This window comes from Eptesicus fuscus, chromosome 6, assembly GCF_027574615.1.
Source record: "Eptesicus fuscus isolate TK198812 chromosome 6, DD_ASM_mEF_20220401, whole genome shotgun sequence".
Classification (NCBI taxonomy): domain Eukaryota; kingdom Metazoa; phylum Chordata; class Mammalia; order Chiroptera; family Vespertilionidae; genus Eptesicus; species Eptesicus fuscus.
In genome coordinates, this window is record NC_072478.1 from 7,118,824 (window position 1) to 7,134,709 (window position 15,886).

Consider the following 15,886-nt stretch of genomic DNA (forward strand, 5'->3'; position numbering starts at 1 on the left):
AAAAAATGAACACACAAAAAACCAAAATATGTGGGACACAGCAAAAGCGGTCCTGAGAGGCAAGAGTATAATACTACAAGCCTACCTTAAAACACACACACACACACACACACACACACACACACACACACAAGAAAATTTTCTAATAAACTATCTAACCTTACAACTAAAAGAATTAGAAGGAGAACAAGAAGAAAACCCAGCATAAGTAGAAGGAAGGAAATAATAAAGGTTTAAATGGAAACAAATGACATAGAGACTAAAAAAAAAAAAAAAACAATACAAAAGGTCAATGAAACCAAGTGCTGGTTCTTTGAAAAGATAAGATAGATGAACCACTAGTCAGACTCAAGAAACAAAGAGAGAGGACCCAAATAAATAAAATCAGAAAAGAAAGCGGAGAAGTAACAACTAACACCACAGAAATACAAAGGATTGAACAACTATATGCCACCAAGCTGGAAAACCTCGATGACATGGACAAATTCCTAGAAAAATACAATCTTATAAATCTGAATCAGGAAGAATCAGAAAACCTCAATAGACCAATAATAACTGATGGAATAGAAACAGTCATCAAAAAACTCCCAACAAACAAAAGCTTTATCCAGATGGCTTGACAGGGGAATTTCACCAAACATTCAAAGAACTAACACCTATACTCCTCAAACTATTCCAAAAAATCCAACAGGAAGGAACACTTGTAAGCTCTTTTAATGAAGCCAGCATTATCCTACTACTACAATCATATAAAGACACTACAAATAAAGAGAATTACAGGCCAATATTTCTAATGAACATTGATGCTAAAATTCTCAACAAAATATTAGCAAATCAGATCCAGCAATATATTAAAAAAGATCACACATCATGAGGAAGTAGGATTTATTCCAGGAATGCAAGTCTGGTACAACATTCACAAATCAATAAATGTGACACATCAGATAAACAGTGAAAGACAAAAATCACATGATCATATCAACCAACATAGAAAAAGCATTCAACAAAATCCAACACCCTTTTTTGATAAAAACTCTCAGCAAAGTGGAGTAGAGGGATCATAACTCAACATAATAAAGGCACTATATGACAAACCTACAGCCAACATCATATTCAATGGGCAAAAACTAAAAGTATTTCCCCTAAGAACAGAAACAAGAGAGGGATATCCACTTTTAGCACTCTTATTCAACATTGTACTGGAAGTTCTAGCCACAGTGGAAAAAATATCCTCAGGTGAGGATTACCAAACAAAATACTCTCAACAAAGTGCATATAGGAGAAACTTACCTTAACTTGATAAAGGCCTTATATGATAAACCCACAGCTAACATCACACTCAATGGTGAAAACGTGAAAACTCTTTCTCTAAGATCAGAAACAAGACATGGATGCCCACTCTCACCACTATTATTCAACACCAGTGGCCTGGTGCACGAATTTGTGCACACCGAAAGGAAATTAATTAGAAGAAATATTTTAATATCGCTATTCGCCCTTTCTCTATAATAAAAGTGTCAACCAAATTCACAATCGACAATGACAGATGGAAACACATGTGTGCGATTGGCTCCACCAAGAGCTTTATATGTATTGCGCATGCACTAGTCAACTTAACCTTTCATAGATATAGAATAAACTTGCTTAATTAGACCTGCTTTCTGATTTAGCTAAACTTTTTCCAGCCCAGTGAAGCACCCCAACTTCTCTTTCAGGTAATTGTCAGCAACACAGTAGTAAATATCAACACAAAGCAGATTATTATTGTAGATCACGCAGGGAGAACAATGGGTAATATATTTAACAGCACCAGTGTTTGACTATATTCTGCGCAGTGAGATAACCTGAAGTCATTTTCAAGGTCCACCATTTCTTACTTCTTTTCAGTCAGGTCAAGTTTCTAAGCTTTCTAAATCTCCATTTTCCAGCTAATGAAAAGAAAATAGGATTCCACTGAGTCTCCTATTTACCTACTCCAGGACTTCTGTGAGAATCAAATGAGATGAGGCATGGGAAAACGCTTCACAGATATTTGGTTACAGTGTAAAAAGTTTCCACCTGGCTATAAAGCAAGTCATGTTCCTGGGCTGAAGAAACTCCAAGGAGGCTAGTCGCTAGGAAGAGGAAGCTGGGCATTGCTATGTGATGTCATTACCCAGACTGTTGGATTAGCATATTAGCCTTTTATATATACAGATAGTACTGAAGTCCTAGCCACAACAATCCAACAAGATAAGGAAATAAAAGCTCTAGCCGGTTTGGCTCAGTGGATAGAGCATTGGCCTATGGACTAACTGATCCCAGGTTTGATTCCAGTCAAGGGCGCATGCCTGAGTTGCAGTCTCAACCCCCAGTGGGGGGCATGCAGGAGGCAGCTGATCGATGGTTCTCTTTCATTGTTGATGTTTCTGTCTCTCTCTCCCGCTCCCTTCCTCTCTGAAATCAATGAGAATATATTATTTTTAAAAAAGAGAAAAGAAATAAAAGGCATCCAAATTGGAAAGGAAGAAGTAAAACTGTCATGATTTGCAGAGGACATGGTACTATATATAGAAAACCTAAAGATTCCACAAAAAAAGTTAATATATATATAAAAGCCTAAGCAACCATTATGACCGAACGACTGGTTGACCAGTCACTATGACGCGCACTGACCAACAGGGGGCAGATGCTCAATGCAGGAGCTACTCCCTGGTGGTCAATGTGCTCCCACAGCCAACCTCCCGCAGCACCTCCCCCCGGCCGGCCAACCTCACGTGGTTCCTCCCCATGTCTGGCCCAGCCCTGATGGGCCTCAATCGCTGGCCAGGCCGAGGGACCCCACCCATGTACAAATTCGTGCACTGGACCTCTAGTAAAATTAATAAAAGAATTCAATAAAGTAGCAGGATATAAAGTTCATATACAGATATCCATCACATTCCTATACAATCAGATGAAAAAATTAAGCAACCAATCCCATTTACAACTGCATCAAAAAATAATAGTAATAAAATACCTAGGAATAAATACCAAGGAGGTGAAAGACCTGTACTCTGAAAACTATAAGACATTGAAGAAAGAAATTGAAGACATGCTCATAGATAGGAAGGATTAATATTGTTAAAATGACCATGCAGATTCAATGCAATTCCTATCAAAATACCAATGACATCTTCTCAGAACTAGAATAATCCTAAAATTTATATGGAATCACAAAAGACTATGAATAGCCAACCATGAATGAGGAAGAAGAACAAAGTTGGAGATATCACATTCCTTGATTTCAAACTATACTACAAAGTTATAATAATCATAACAGTGCTGTGGTATTGGCACAAAAACACACAGATCAATGGAAAGGAAGAGAGAGACTACAAAAAACCTTTGCTCACATGGTCAGGACACATACAAACATCAACCAGTGGATGCATAAATAAGTGGAACAACAAATCTCTCTTTCTCCAATCCATCCTTCCTTCCTTCCTCCCTCTCCTCCTTCCTCTCTCTCTCTCTCTCTCTCTCTCTCTCTCTCTCATCAATAAATAATTTTTTTAAAAAAAGAACTCAATTTAAAGAAAACTCTATGCAAAGACCACCAGTTTGGGGTGAAGCCCTGGAGGCCTGTGGGCCTCTGGCCCCTCGCTATGTAGCCCAAGGAAGCCTCTGGCCCGGGTGTAAGAGCATGCCCTCTCTGTGCATAAACTTGACAAAGCCGCGTGGGCCTGTGAACACACAGGTCTCTGGGTCCCACTTCAGAGTAGTGTGTTCCAAAGAAAAACCATGGTTTGAGGAGCTTGGCCTTAACAATCCAACACGGTTCCTGCTCAGCCTCCTGCCCAATCCTCAGACACAGCCAGCTGCTGCCATCCAGAACTTTCTGGACTCCCGGACACATGCACAGTTCCTATTGTACTGCCTGCCTGGCACACTTGGGCTCATCCTCCAGGACCAACACGAGGGCCTGCTGCCTGGATCTCTGGCCCACCAAGCAAGCTCAGACACCTTCCCTTGCCTACCTCATACCCAGAACCCCGTCCAGTGGTCAGAACTCACACTGCCTTGAAGGGAAGTGGCGGGAAGTGGCCCGTGCCATTGCAGAGCAGCAGGGATGGGCTTAGGGGGCAGTCCTTCAGCACCACCCTAGAAGCTCTATTACCACCCCACTTCACAAAGGAGAACACTGAGACACAGAGGATGACTGTAGGAGGCCCCGGGGAGGCTAGAACAAATGACCACACACCGGGGCTAAAAACAACAGGGATCTATCTTCTGCAGGTCTGGGGGCCAGAAGCCCAAGATCAAGATGTTACAGGGCCATGCTCCATCTGCAGGCTCCAGAGAGGGTCCTTCCTTCCCCTTCCAGCTGCTGGTGCCTCAAGCATCCCTGGGCTTGTGGCCACATCACCTCATCTCTGCCTCTGTTGTCACATGGCCATCTCCCTGTGTGTGTCTCAAATCTCCCCTTCCTTTTTCTATAAGGACCCCTGTCACTGGATTCAGGGCCCACCTCATCCAGATCATCTCGTCTAGAGATCATCCAGTGAGGACATCTGCAGAGACCCTGTTTCCACAAAAGGCCACAATCTGAAGTCCCAGATGGGTGTGAATTTTAGGGGGACAGGACATTAACAACTTGCCCAAAGTCACCCAGCTACTAAAAGGCACAACTGAGCTCTGACCCTGTTCATCCTCTGATCCCTCCACAGCCAGCCTTGAAGGGTGTGACCACCCTGATGTGGGCATGGGCTGATCTGCCACACAGCCCCCTCAACAGACCCACCTCCTCCAGTCTCAATGGCCCACTGACAAGACAGGAAGGTCAGGGGCTCACCTCCCAGGCTACCTGGAGCAGGGCGTGGCTGTGGGACCCACACCCACCAAGAGGCTTAAGGGAAAACCTCTTCCGGCTCCCAAAAAGGAGAGCACCTGCCTTCCAAACAGAAGAGGCGACAGGTGACACCCAGTGCTAGATAGAAAGGCCCCAAGCCCCCTGCCCAGGGTATTCACAGTCTCTCCAAGCCAGCCCGCCAAACACACTAGTCCATGTGCGCACTGTGAGCGATTCTGCAGAAGGAATTTAGGTCACAGGACAGCTGGCTCTTAGTTAATCAAAAGGGAGATGACCCTGGGTGGACCTGAACTCATCAGGGGAGCTCTGGAGGGGAAGGGCTCTTTCTGGCCAAAGACTGGACACAGGGGGATTCTCCACGGCTGGCCTGAAGAGGGAGGGACCATATGGCAAAGGACCAAAAGCGGCCTCCATCTGCCAGCCAGCCAGGAAACAGCCTCACACGCAGACCCGCCAGGGATGGAATTCACCAACAACTTAGATGAGCTTGGAAGAGGACTCAACCAATGGCATGTGGATTCCAGCCTCTGAGACCCTGAGCCAAAAATCTAGCCACTCCAGGCTCCGACTTCCCACCTACAGAACTGTGAGCCAATCAATAGGCATTGTTTTAAGCACTGAGTTTGTAATCATTTGTTGCACAGCAATAAAAAAATAAAAACATCCCTTGCAAATTCTTCCCATCTTGAAGGTGCTGGCTGGAGCTGTGACAGCCATCTTGTGACCATAAGCATTGGAATGAAAACGGTTAAACGCTCAGGATGGCAGAGAATGAGAGACAGACAGCACCTGAGTCCCTGCAATGTCCCTGTGAGACACTACTGGATGTGGTCCTCAGGGAGCCACTGCTCTACTTCTCCCCCTTTGGAATCAAGTTGGCCTTACACTTGGCTTTGCACAACAGGACACAGAGGGGGTAACATTCTGGGATGGCTGGAGATAGATATCAGCGAGCCCTATAGTATCCACCATTCCCTGAGGGAACCCAGACACTACGTGAAGGAGCCCAGGCTGGCCACATGGAGAAAAAGGCCTGTGGGTGAGATGCCACCAGAAGAGAACGGGGTCTCAGAAATAGAAGTGAGCCCAGCCAACATCACAGAAGAGAGAGACCTGTCACCCCCACCAGCCCCACCCCCGGGAGCCATCCTAATTGGGATACCAGATGTGTGAATGAGGTCAGGCTGGCTCCTTCTGTCACCACCAAAACCACATGAGCAGAGAGGAGCCACCCGCACTGAGCCCTGACCCACAGAATCGGGACAGTAACCATTGTTCTTCCAGGCCTCTAGGATTGGGGGATATTTGTTACTCAACACCAAATAACTGGCTGACAGACCCTGAGGGGGCTGCTGACGGCTGCCCCTGCGCACACACTGAAACACGTCTCCAAGCCTGCTCCCAGGGTGCTCAAACCTCTGCTTCGTCAACTGACCTGTGACATCCACATGGAAGGTGACCCTCTGGCCCCCGGCCTCGCAGCTGTACTCCCCGCTGTCCCCCTTCGCCGCCTGCTGCAGCACCAGCCGCCGGGTGCAGCCCGTGGCCTCCACGCGCACTTTTGAGCTCCCACTCAGCTTCTTGCCATCCTTGTACCATGTCACCTGCGTCTGGGCCTGGGCCACCTCGCAGCTCAGGGTGGCACTGGCCCCGGCCGTGGCCTTCACCTCGCTGTGTGCCGACTGCTCCTTGGCAAACACCACCGTGGGCTCTGTGGACAGGGAGGGACACACAGGGTCAAAGATATCTTCTAAATCAGGAGGACAGCACTCGGGACACAAGGACTGAGCAGGGAGGTGGCAGGACAGGAAAACCCTCAAGGCTCTGTGTGACCTGCAGAAGCCCCAGCACCTTCTCAGCACAAGTAGCTCATTCATCTGCACATTGACCACTGCCCAGGGGACAGTCTCTGCTGGGGACTCCATGAAGGACTTCTCCGGAGCACACACCCCCTCCCCAGGTGACCAAGTCTTTCCCGGATGTGCAGGGAGCATTCCCACCCCGCCAGGGACAGGTCCTGGGCTCCACCTCCCACCTGCCTTCCGTGTGTCACCTGCTGGCCTCCTAGGGGACTGGGCTGTGCCTCCTGAGCCTGTCTCTTCCATGGTGTGGACGACTCACAAAGTGGTGGGCCTTGGCTATGTTTTCGGTCTTTACTGTTTGCTCTTCTGTGGTGTGTCTGTTATTGGGGATTTGGGGCACCAGAATATTCTCCCCACTCCCACCAAGTCTCAAAATGTATCTTTTGTGTAAATCATATTATCTGAATTTCACTCCAGTTTTTCACACTTTTATACGTTTTACTTTATTTCCTGCTGACAAAAGTGGTGACTGTGAGCCCCCTTGCCTGGTCCCTGATCTCACAGGCAAAGCTTTCAGGTGCCACTTAGTGTGATTAGCTGGTTGTCCTTCAGTATTATTTATCAGAAGAAGGATGATCCCTTTTATTTATAATTGGTTAAGAATCTATGACATGAAGAGATATTGATAAACATTTCTTCTAGATTTCTGACATTAAATGTTATCAAAACGCAACTCTGCACTGATGAAGCGATCGCTTCATATTTTAGTTTCAATCTGCTCACGTCATGAGTGAGGTTGATTTGCTGAACTTTGTGGTGCTCACACAGCTGGGCCGTGACTTTCTTTATTCTGCACCGTGCTCTTAATACATTGCCGATTCATTTTGATACTACTTAGCTTCAGGTTTTGGCCTTGGTCTCCACAATGGATTGGCCCATTATTTGAACTCTCCCTATCAGATGTTGGTGATAGATGTCATGCTGGTGCCGCGTATTAAGCCAGGGACTCTATGTTCTTCTCTAGCTCTAGAAGGATCTCCATGAACATGCAATAATGTCCTTACAGAATAGTTCATATAATTTTCCAGTGGAGCCATCTTGACCTATAAGAACTTTTTTTATTGTGGTTCCATTTATTGAAAAGGATTATTTGAGCTGTCAAAATCTTATGCCACTTTTCATATAGTTTTCTAATAATTTGGTCAATTTCTCAAACATTTTCATGTTTACTCCTACAAAATCATTTGTCATATTATCCTAAAGTAACAATTAAAAATGTTTGGTGGATTTTATTTTTGTATCTATGCACACCCACAAGCTATTGTACACAGATATAACACCAAACTGTTATGTTGAGGCACCAGGAAGTAGATTAGAGATTAAAACTCTCCTAACGAAATGAAAACACAGTTAGTTCACAGATATTTCTGTGAACGAAGCAGACAGGGACAAATACACATGCATCGTTAGGAAATACTAGGACATAAATACTGACTCAACAGTCAAGGGCTATCGCTATAGCTCCTTGTCTTCAACAAGGCGTGCAGTGTGGGAGGAGCTCCTTATTCCTCTCCATGTCTAAATCTATACACCAGACTCCCAGGGGATTCTGACACAGGACACAAAAGGAAACCAAGATGTACTTTAGGAAGAGAATTCCAGACCTCACATGTGCAGGTCCCTGGCACACACCTGCCAATGCTCTGGTCTCTGTTTACTTTTTGCACAGACCTTGCAAGAAAACACGGATCTAGATTTTGCGACAAGTGAGGATCCAGTAACGTCTACATCCAAACGCAAGGGAGTGCCCTAAAAACTACAATTTGCCAACACACTGTTCAGTCTTGAGATGGATGCAAGTAAGACTGGGGGGCAGGAACTTCCCCATATTCTGTTGTAATGAAATTCAAACGTGTCTCTGCCTGTGTTGCTGGGTGCGGGCATCTGGGAGCTACCAGGACGTGGGGAGTAGGAAATTCACGTAACACAGGTAAGAGACGTCTGGTCTACCTCAGACTCCATGTGACAGGTGGAGCCCAAGTCTCGGCTGGTGAGGAGCACCCAGAAGGCTCTGGCAGGTGCTGGGAACCATGACTGAGCAAAACCTGAGCACCACTCCGCTTGTACAGGATCACCTCTCCCTTCTGCTCACACTCTGCCCACCCAGCCTGGTCTGGCCCCACCACTGGGATGATATGGGAGATGGAGGATAGAAGGCTAAAGAGGTGAGGTCCACGTGGAAAGAGCACCAGGGTGTGTCCGGCTGTAGTCATTACCTACACACAAAGCTAAGTTAGTGCCACCAAAGAACTGACCTGGGACATCCAGATGGAAGGTGACCCTCTGGCCCCCGGCCTCGCAGATGTACTCCCCGCTGTCCCCCTTCGCCGCCTGCTGCAGCACCAGCCGCCGGGTGCAGCCCGTGGCCTCCACGCGCACTTTCGAGCTCCCACTCAGCTTCTTGCCATCCTTGTACCATGTCACCTGCGTCTGGGCCTGGGCCACCTCGCAGCTCAGCGTGGCACTGGCCCCGGCCATGGCCTTCACCTCGCTGTGTGCCGACTGCTCCTTGGCAAACACCACCTTGGGCTCTGGGGACAGGGAGGGATCACAGTCAGAGGCCCCACAACAGTGAGTCCTGAAGCCACAACGAGGCTCAGACACGGCAACCACTGGTCCCCTGAGAACCTCTGTGGTCGGGTACTGCAGCACAGCCCGCCCAGCACAGGGGCCTGACTGCTGCCTCAGTACAGACGGAGGCATGGGGGCTGGCAGAGCCTCTCCTGGGGGCAAGGCGGTGCAGCAGGACTCAGAGAACCCACCAAGAGGCCCTAGTGGCTTCTAGAAGGAGCCAGGACCTCATAGTCACTGAGGTCCCAATCTATCCTGCTGAGGATGCTGCCAGCACCTTTTGGGTCTGCTCAGCCTCCTTTGATTTTTAATAGGAAAACAAGGACTTCACAGTTCCTTCTTATTTCGCATTGTTCATCTACCTCGGTGTTCGTTTTGTGAGTAATTTCTTTTCCCAAACTGAAGCAGCTGTCCCACCCCAAGCATTCACATGAGCAATGAAGAGCCTGGCACCTCTACCTTGCAAGTCCCAGACCTTCTCCCCACCCACCAAGCCCTAGAGTTGCCGACTCACCACAGACACGCAGCTGGAAATCCACCGAGTGCTCGCCCACGCGGCATGAATAGGTGCCCTCGTCTTGCCTGGTGACTGAGTTGGCCACCAGTCGATGCCGTGTGCCCACATCCTCCTGCGAGAAGTGGGAGCAGGAGTGGCCGAGCTCCAAGCCATCCTTGAACCAGCGCACGGGCACATGGGCCTCCGCAGTCTCGCACTCAAAGTGGGCCGGACCCCCGGCCACCGTGTCCACGCAGCCACCCGCCGAGTCCTTGTGCAGAAAAGGTGTCAGTCCTGCGAGGGCAGCTGGGGGAGGGGGACAGGCCTGTGAGCACACCCACACACTAGCAAATGCAGGGTCTCAGGGCTTTGGGACCAGGTGGAACCCTGGCTCAGCCCAGCCCAGGGTCCCCTTCATACAGGGCCTGCTGCTGACTTCCAGCCACCCAGGGCCACCGACTGTTAGGACTTCCCCCCAGGGTCCCTCCCTCTACTGAACAAAGCCCTGGCCCCCACTCTCTCCATGGGGTAGAGTGAGCGCCCTCCCACGCCCCCACTGTCCCCATGGAGTCACCTGAGCCTACCCCTCCCCCACCCAAAACGGGGGTAACCTGAGCCACAGTCCCCACAGCCACCTGAAAATGCCCCCTAACTTACCCCACCAAAGACAACAACAGCTCATTGCCCTGAACCCCTAGAGCCTGCCCAGAGTGGGGGTACAGAATGCTGTAGCTGTAGCAGTGGCCAGAAGCACGTGGACACATGTGGACACACTCACCTTGAACTGACAGGTGGTAGGCGATACGGCCCCCACGGCTGACACACTCGTACAGGCCAGCGTCGTCCCGCGCCACATCCCGCACCAGCAGCGCCCGCTGTCCTGCTGAAGCCTGCACCTTGTACTTGGGGCCTGGGGGCAGTGCTCGGCCGTCCTTGAGCCACGTTACAGCTGTGGCCTGGTCTGACAGCTCCGCCAGGAGCTGTGCCTCCTCGTGTAGCCGGGCCAGCACCTCCCGAACTTCCGTTGGACGCTTGGTGGTCAGCCCTGGGGGCCCCCACAGGTGGAGAGAGAGCGTGTGGAGGTGACAGAGAGTGGAGGAGGAGGGAAAGGGGAGCAGACAGATGGAGACATGAGCCTCTGTGTCATCAGGAACCCAGCCCCTCGTCTGCTCCTACCCTGTGGCTGGGGACACTCCCCAGGCGGCGCAAGCTGCTTCACATACCCTCCCCGCCCCCCCCCCCCCCCCCCCCCGCCCAAATCTGGTCCTGCTTGCCCAGGCCACATACCCAGCAACCCACCAGCACGCCCCAGGAGCCCTGGGCCTAGGGTCACAGGTCCCACTCCTGCCCCCACCCTTAGAGGAAACAGAACTTGGAGAGGCCCCAGGGGTCATGGGCTGGGGTCCACCTACCTCGGACCTCCATGCGGATGCTGCTCTCGATGCCATTGGCCACGAACTTGAGCTCAGCACCATGCAGGCTGGCGGGTACTGAGCGGATGGTGAGGACGTGCCGCGTGCCCTCGCAGCGGATCACATACGTGTTGCTGGCCTTCAGGGCCTGCCCATCCAGGAACCATTCGCCCGCAGAGACCAAAGTGAGGTCCACGGAGAAGGTCACCTCACTGCCCTCCACCGCCTCCACTGCCTTCAGAGGCGTCTTCACAGCCAGCTGGGGTGCTGCAGGGTAGGGGCTTCAGGAAGGAGCAGGGCACCTGGCCTCCCCTCTTCTTCCCCCCCCCCCCCCAGAGTCTGGGCTCATGTGCCCCCTCCTCCAGGAAGCCCGTCAGACAGGCCCACGGCAACCATGAGAGATAGCAGGGTTCAGGACTGAGTAGGGACAACTTAGAGCTACCCAAGATCCACTCTGGATCCTACACACCAGAGGTGGGGGGAGGGGGGGTACAGCTGTGCAGCCTGGTCCCCTGGGGCTGGTGGACACAGATAGGTTCCTAGGGGCCTCAAGTCCTGTCTCAGAGTCCCTTCCCCTTCCCACAGAGGAGGCTCCAGCATCAGGACCCTGGTAACCCCCTCCCCCCCACCCGCTGCCAACAAAGAGGCTCCATGAGTCACTGTGGCCTCACCAAGGCTGGGCTATGCTCTAGGTCTGGGTGATTCAGCAGCAGGCGCCCTCAGGCCGTTATCTGGAAGCCAATGGGAACAGAACCTTCCATACTTACCCAGGTGGACAGTCCCCGGGAACTCAAGGTAGGAGCTCTGGCCAAAGCCGTTTACAGCTGACACCCGGAACTGGAAGTCCCCCTCCTCAGCCACACCGTCCACAGTCAGCTCAGGTGTGGCCACCCACTCGGCCGCATGGCACCGGCTCCAGGTGTAGGTGCCCAATCGCTTCTTCTCCACCACGTAGCCATCGATGGTGACGGGGCGGTCCCCATGGGGTGGTGGGGACCAGCTGAGAGTCACGGAACTCTCTGTCTTGGCCTTCACCACAGGGGCCTCGGGGGGGTGTGGTGGTGGCTTCCTGGGGGCTGGGCAGAGCACACATCCTTGTCACCAACTGGGAGCCCCTCCCTGACCCCAGGTCCAGGATCACCCTGCCGGAGGGGGGCACAGAACCTCCAGCCCTCCTAGGGGGCACTGCTCTAATGGTCTGAAATGGCCACAGCCGAGGTGGAAGGCCAGCCTGAGGGGAAGCTGTAGGCCCATGACCCCTGGTCCCAACCTGTGGCCATTTGTCTAGTTGCAGCAGAAAGGGCACCCTGGCTTCAGAGCCACATTGGGCCCAGGGCCACCACAAGCTGGCCATGTGGTTTGGGGACAGACACCTTCCAGTTCAGTGCATTGGGGTCTTGGCTAGACAGTGGCTAAAGCAGGGCACAGTGACCCTCCTGAGGTGCTGGGGCCCTGTGGAGGGGCACCCCCTGCCCCCAGCCAAGAGTTAGCCCTGTGGGGGAGGGCGGGAGTGGGAGGGAACCACCGCCCAATCTACAATGTAGATACCAAAGGCCACAGAGAGAAGACATGCTCACACCGGACAGCCACACACACACACACACAACCACACACTGTGCTTGTAGATCAATCTGCACCTCTAATTTGGTTGGTAGGATGAGGGGCTATTTTGTCAACGCCTGGGGAGCCCAGAGTGGGGGATGGCTGCAAACAGCTGTGGGTCTGCGGGTACCAGAGCTACAGCCTGAACGCAATGTGCCCCACACCCTTCCTGCAGCTGCTGAGCACATGTGGGCCAGCGCTGGGTCCAGAACACGGACGGTGACGAGGGGCACCTCTTCCATTGCAGGGGCACTCCAGGCCCTTACCTGACACCAAGAACTGGGTGGACGTCCGGCAGTCCCCAGCCACAAAGGCCACCTCACCCACATCCTCCAGGCTGCACTGGGAGATGGTCAGCGTGTGGCATGTGCCTTCGGTGGTGATGGCTACTCGGCCCCCAGCCACCACCTCCTCATGGTTCCGAAGCCAGTGGATCGGGCCCTCTGGCCTGGCCAGCTCTACGCAGAACAGGGCAGTGTCCCCCACTCGCACCACTGTCTTTCTCGGGAGCTTTCGGATGAGGTTGCCTAGGATGGCCAGAGCCACGGGTTAGTCAAACCGGACAGCCTGCCCCCCTCCAGTCTCGTGGACCCCCCTGTCGTGTTGCCCGCCCACCTTGTACTGCAAGCTCGGCCACCGTGCGGCTGCCCTCGGCCATCTCGCAGATGTACACCGCGTCATCGTCAGTGGAAGCGTTGTGGACGGTGAGCCGGCGCTCTGTGCCCGCCTCCTCGATGGCGTACTTGGCGCTGGCCCACAGCCGTGTCTCTTCCTTGTACCACACGGCCTCCGTGGTCGGCAGCGGCACCTCACACTGGAACGTGGCCGACCCCTTCTCCTGCACCTCCAGGTCCTGCAGCCTCGTCTTGAAGGGCACTGTGGGCTCTGAGGGGAGAGGGCTGATGAGCAGGGCAGGGTGGCTGGGCAGGCAAAGAAAGGGGGTACTTGGCTGGGGGCCCCTGGAGTGTGGTGGGTGGCACAGGGCAGGGCAAGCTAAGGGCAAGTAGGTGCTGAGGTGGGGGCAGGAAGTCCGGGCAGGGGTGAGTGGGAGAGCTGAAGAGGGAAGGCGAGTGGGGGCAGGGAGAGGAGACAGAAATGAAAGAAAAGAGCCCCTCCCCCCAAAGAGAGGCAGTCTGGAAGGAGAAAGAGGAATAAAGGCAGGTGAAGCTACAGCCTTCAGCGCCTGGAACAGGTCCTCCAGAGCCCTAGGCAAGACAGCAGGACCAAGACTGCTGGCGCTGGCCGAGGCCACCTGCATCTTCCCCCCTTCAGGGACCCCCCGAGGCGGAGGAGCATTTACTCCAGAGAACGAGGAAACCGGAGCCTGCACGGGAAGATCCATGCACCCTGTTCACAATCCTGCGGCGGTGGAGATGTGTAATAGGGTGGAGGCGGGACTCCCAGCACCCCAGAGGCTGGTGTTCGGAGGGAAGAATAAAGCGGCCTCCCCACAAAACCTGACGGTGTTGCCCACCGCGGCCCAGGCCTGGGCGAGAGCCTGCAAACCGCCCCGGAGCCACCTCAGGCTGCACGCAGCCACCGGGCCCAAGCCCTCCAAAGCACAAGGGCTTGTCCCCGCCCCTGCCCTCCTTCCCTCTCTGTCAGGGCGACACACAACCCTGAGCATCCAGGGGAGAGTGACGCCTGGGTCACCCTCACTCTGCACAGGGCAGGCTCAGCTACCAGGCATTCCGAGCGGCTCCCACGGGGAGGGGTGCTGGTGACAAAGCGCTTTCTTCTTTACTCTTGTGACGCACAGAGACAGGGGACAGGTTGAGGGGGCAGGCATTATGCGAGCTGGTTAAAGACAGAGCTGCCAGGACTTCCAACTCCGAATCCACTACCGGACAGACAGGGAGGAGCCTCGCGTGCGTTCCCGGCAGTGACTCAGGCAGGTGTGCGGGGCGGGCACCCAGCTCACCTCGCACCACGACCAGCACGGAGCTGTAGGTCTGGCCCACGAGGTTGGACGCTGTGCACGTGTAGAGGCCACGGTCCGACTGCTTGCAGAAGAGGATCTTGAGCACAAAGTTCTCCTGCGCGTCCTCGTACACCAGGTGTCGCCGGCCCTCGGCCACCAGCTGCCCGTCCTTCTTCCACACCGTCTCGGGCTTGGGCTCGCCCGTCACGTAGCAGCTGAGGCGCGCGTGCTTGCCCTCGGTCACGGTGCAGGTGCGAGTGCCCGCGCCGGGCGGCGAGGCGGGGGCCCCCTCGGCCCGCATGGCCTCGCGCCGCCGCTGCAGGTGCGCCAGGAGGGCGGCGGTGGAGGCGCCGGGCGGGCCTGCCGCTTCCACGTCCGCGTCCACCGTGAGCGCGGCGGCGGCGCTGGCCGTGCCCAGCGGGTTCTCGGCGCGCACCGTGTAGGTGCCGCCGTCGCGCGGCCGCGCGGCCTGGATGCGCAGCGCGCTCGCCTCGCCGCTGGCCTCCACGCTCACCCGAGGGGCGTCCGGCGAGCCCAGGCGCCTGCCGTCCTTGTTCCAGCTCACGGCCATGGGCGGCGAGCCGCGCACGCGGCAGCGGAAGGTGGCCTCGGCGCCCTCGCGCACGCGGATGGACGTGGGCCGCAGCAGGAAGTGGGGCGCCTGCTCCGCGCACGCCGCCTCGGCGTTCACCTGCAGGCCCACGGCGGCGAAGGCCTCGCCGATGGCGTTCCGCGCGCGGCACACGTACTGCCCGCTGTCGCCCAGCGCCAGGTCCAGGATGGTGAGGCGGTACTGGTCGTCGTCCTGGGCCAGGCGGAAGCGAGCGCCCGCCTCCACCGGCTGCCGGTCCTTCTCCCAGCTCACCTGCGGCGTGGGGTTGCCCACGATCTGGCAGCTCAGTGTGGCGTCCTTACCCACCGACACCACGAAGGCCTTGGGCCGGGTCAGGAATCGGGGCGCGCCGCTGAAGGAGGAATGATCCATGGTGGAAGGAAGGGGCGGCGGGGGGACCTGTGAGGTGGGTGTGAAAAGTCATAATGAAGACAAGCCCCCGGCAAACTCAGAGCCCGCCACCTTGTCCCGCCGGGCCACCTCACCCATCAGTGCCACTCGGAGAAGCCAGGAACCCAGCCAGACACCTGCACATGCCCTTCCCCCACCCAGGTCCCGTGCCCCACCCCCACCCCAGG

At 54.0% G+C, this 15,886-nt stretch overlaps 1 protein-coding gene across 1 annotated transcript in view; it reads right to left on the reverse strand.

Annotated features, from left to right (window-relative positions):
• The window catches only part of OBSCN (obscurin, cytoskeletal calmodulin and titin-interacting RhoGEF), a 150,358-nt gene extending 134,678 nt beyond the window's left edge, over positions 1-15,680 (reverse strand). The window contains 9 exon segments of the mRNA XM_054718309.1: positions 6,267-6,542; positions 8,949-9,224; positions 9,779-10,054; positions 10,539-10,810; positions 11,169-11,439; positions 11,940-12,248; positions 13,041-13,301; positions 13,390-13,659; positions 14,696-15,680. Of these exon segments, the coding sequence (XP_054574284.1) occupies positions 6,267-6,542; positions 8,949-9,224; positions 9,779-10,054; positions 10,539-10,810; positions 11,169-11,439; positions 11,940-12,248; positions 13,041-13,301; positions 13,390-13,659; positions 14,696-15,680 (3,196 nt within the window).
• Between the last annotated feature and the right edge of the window lie 206 nt (positions 15,681-15,886).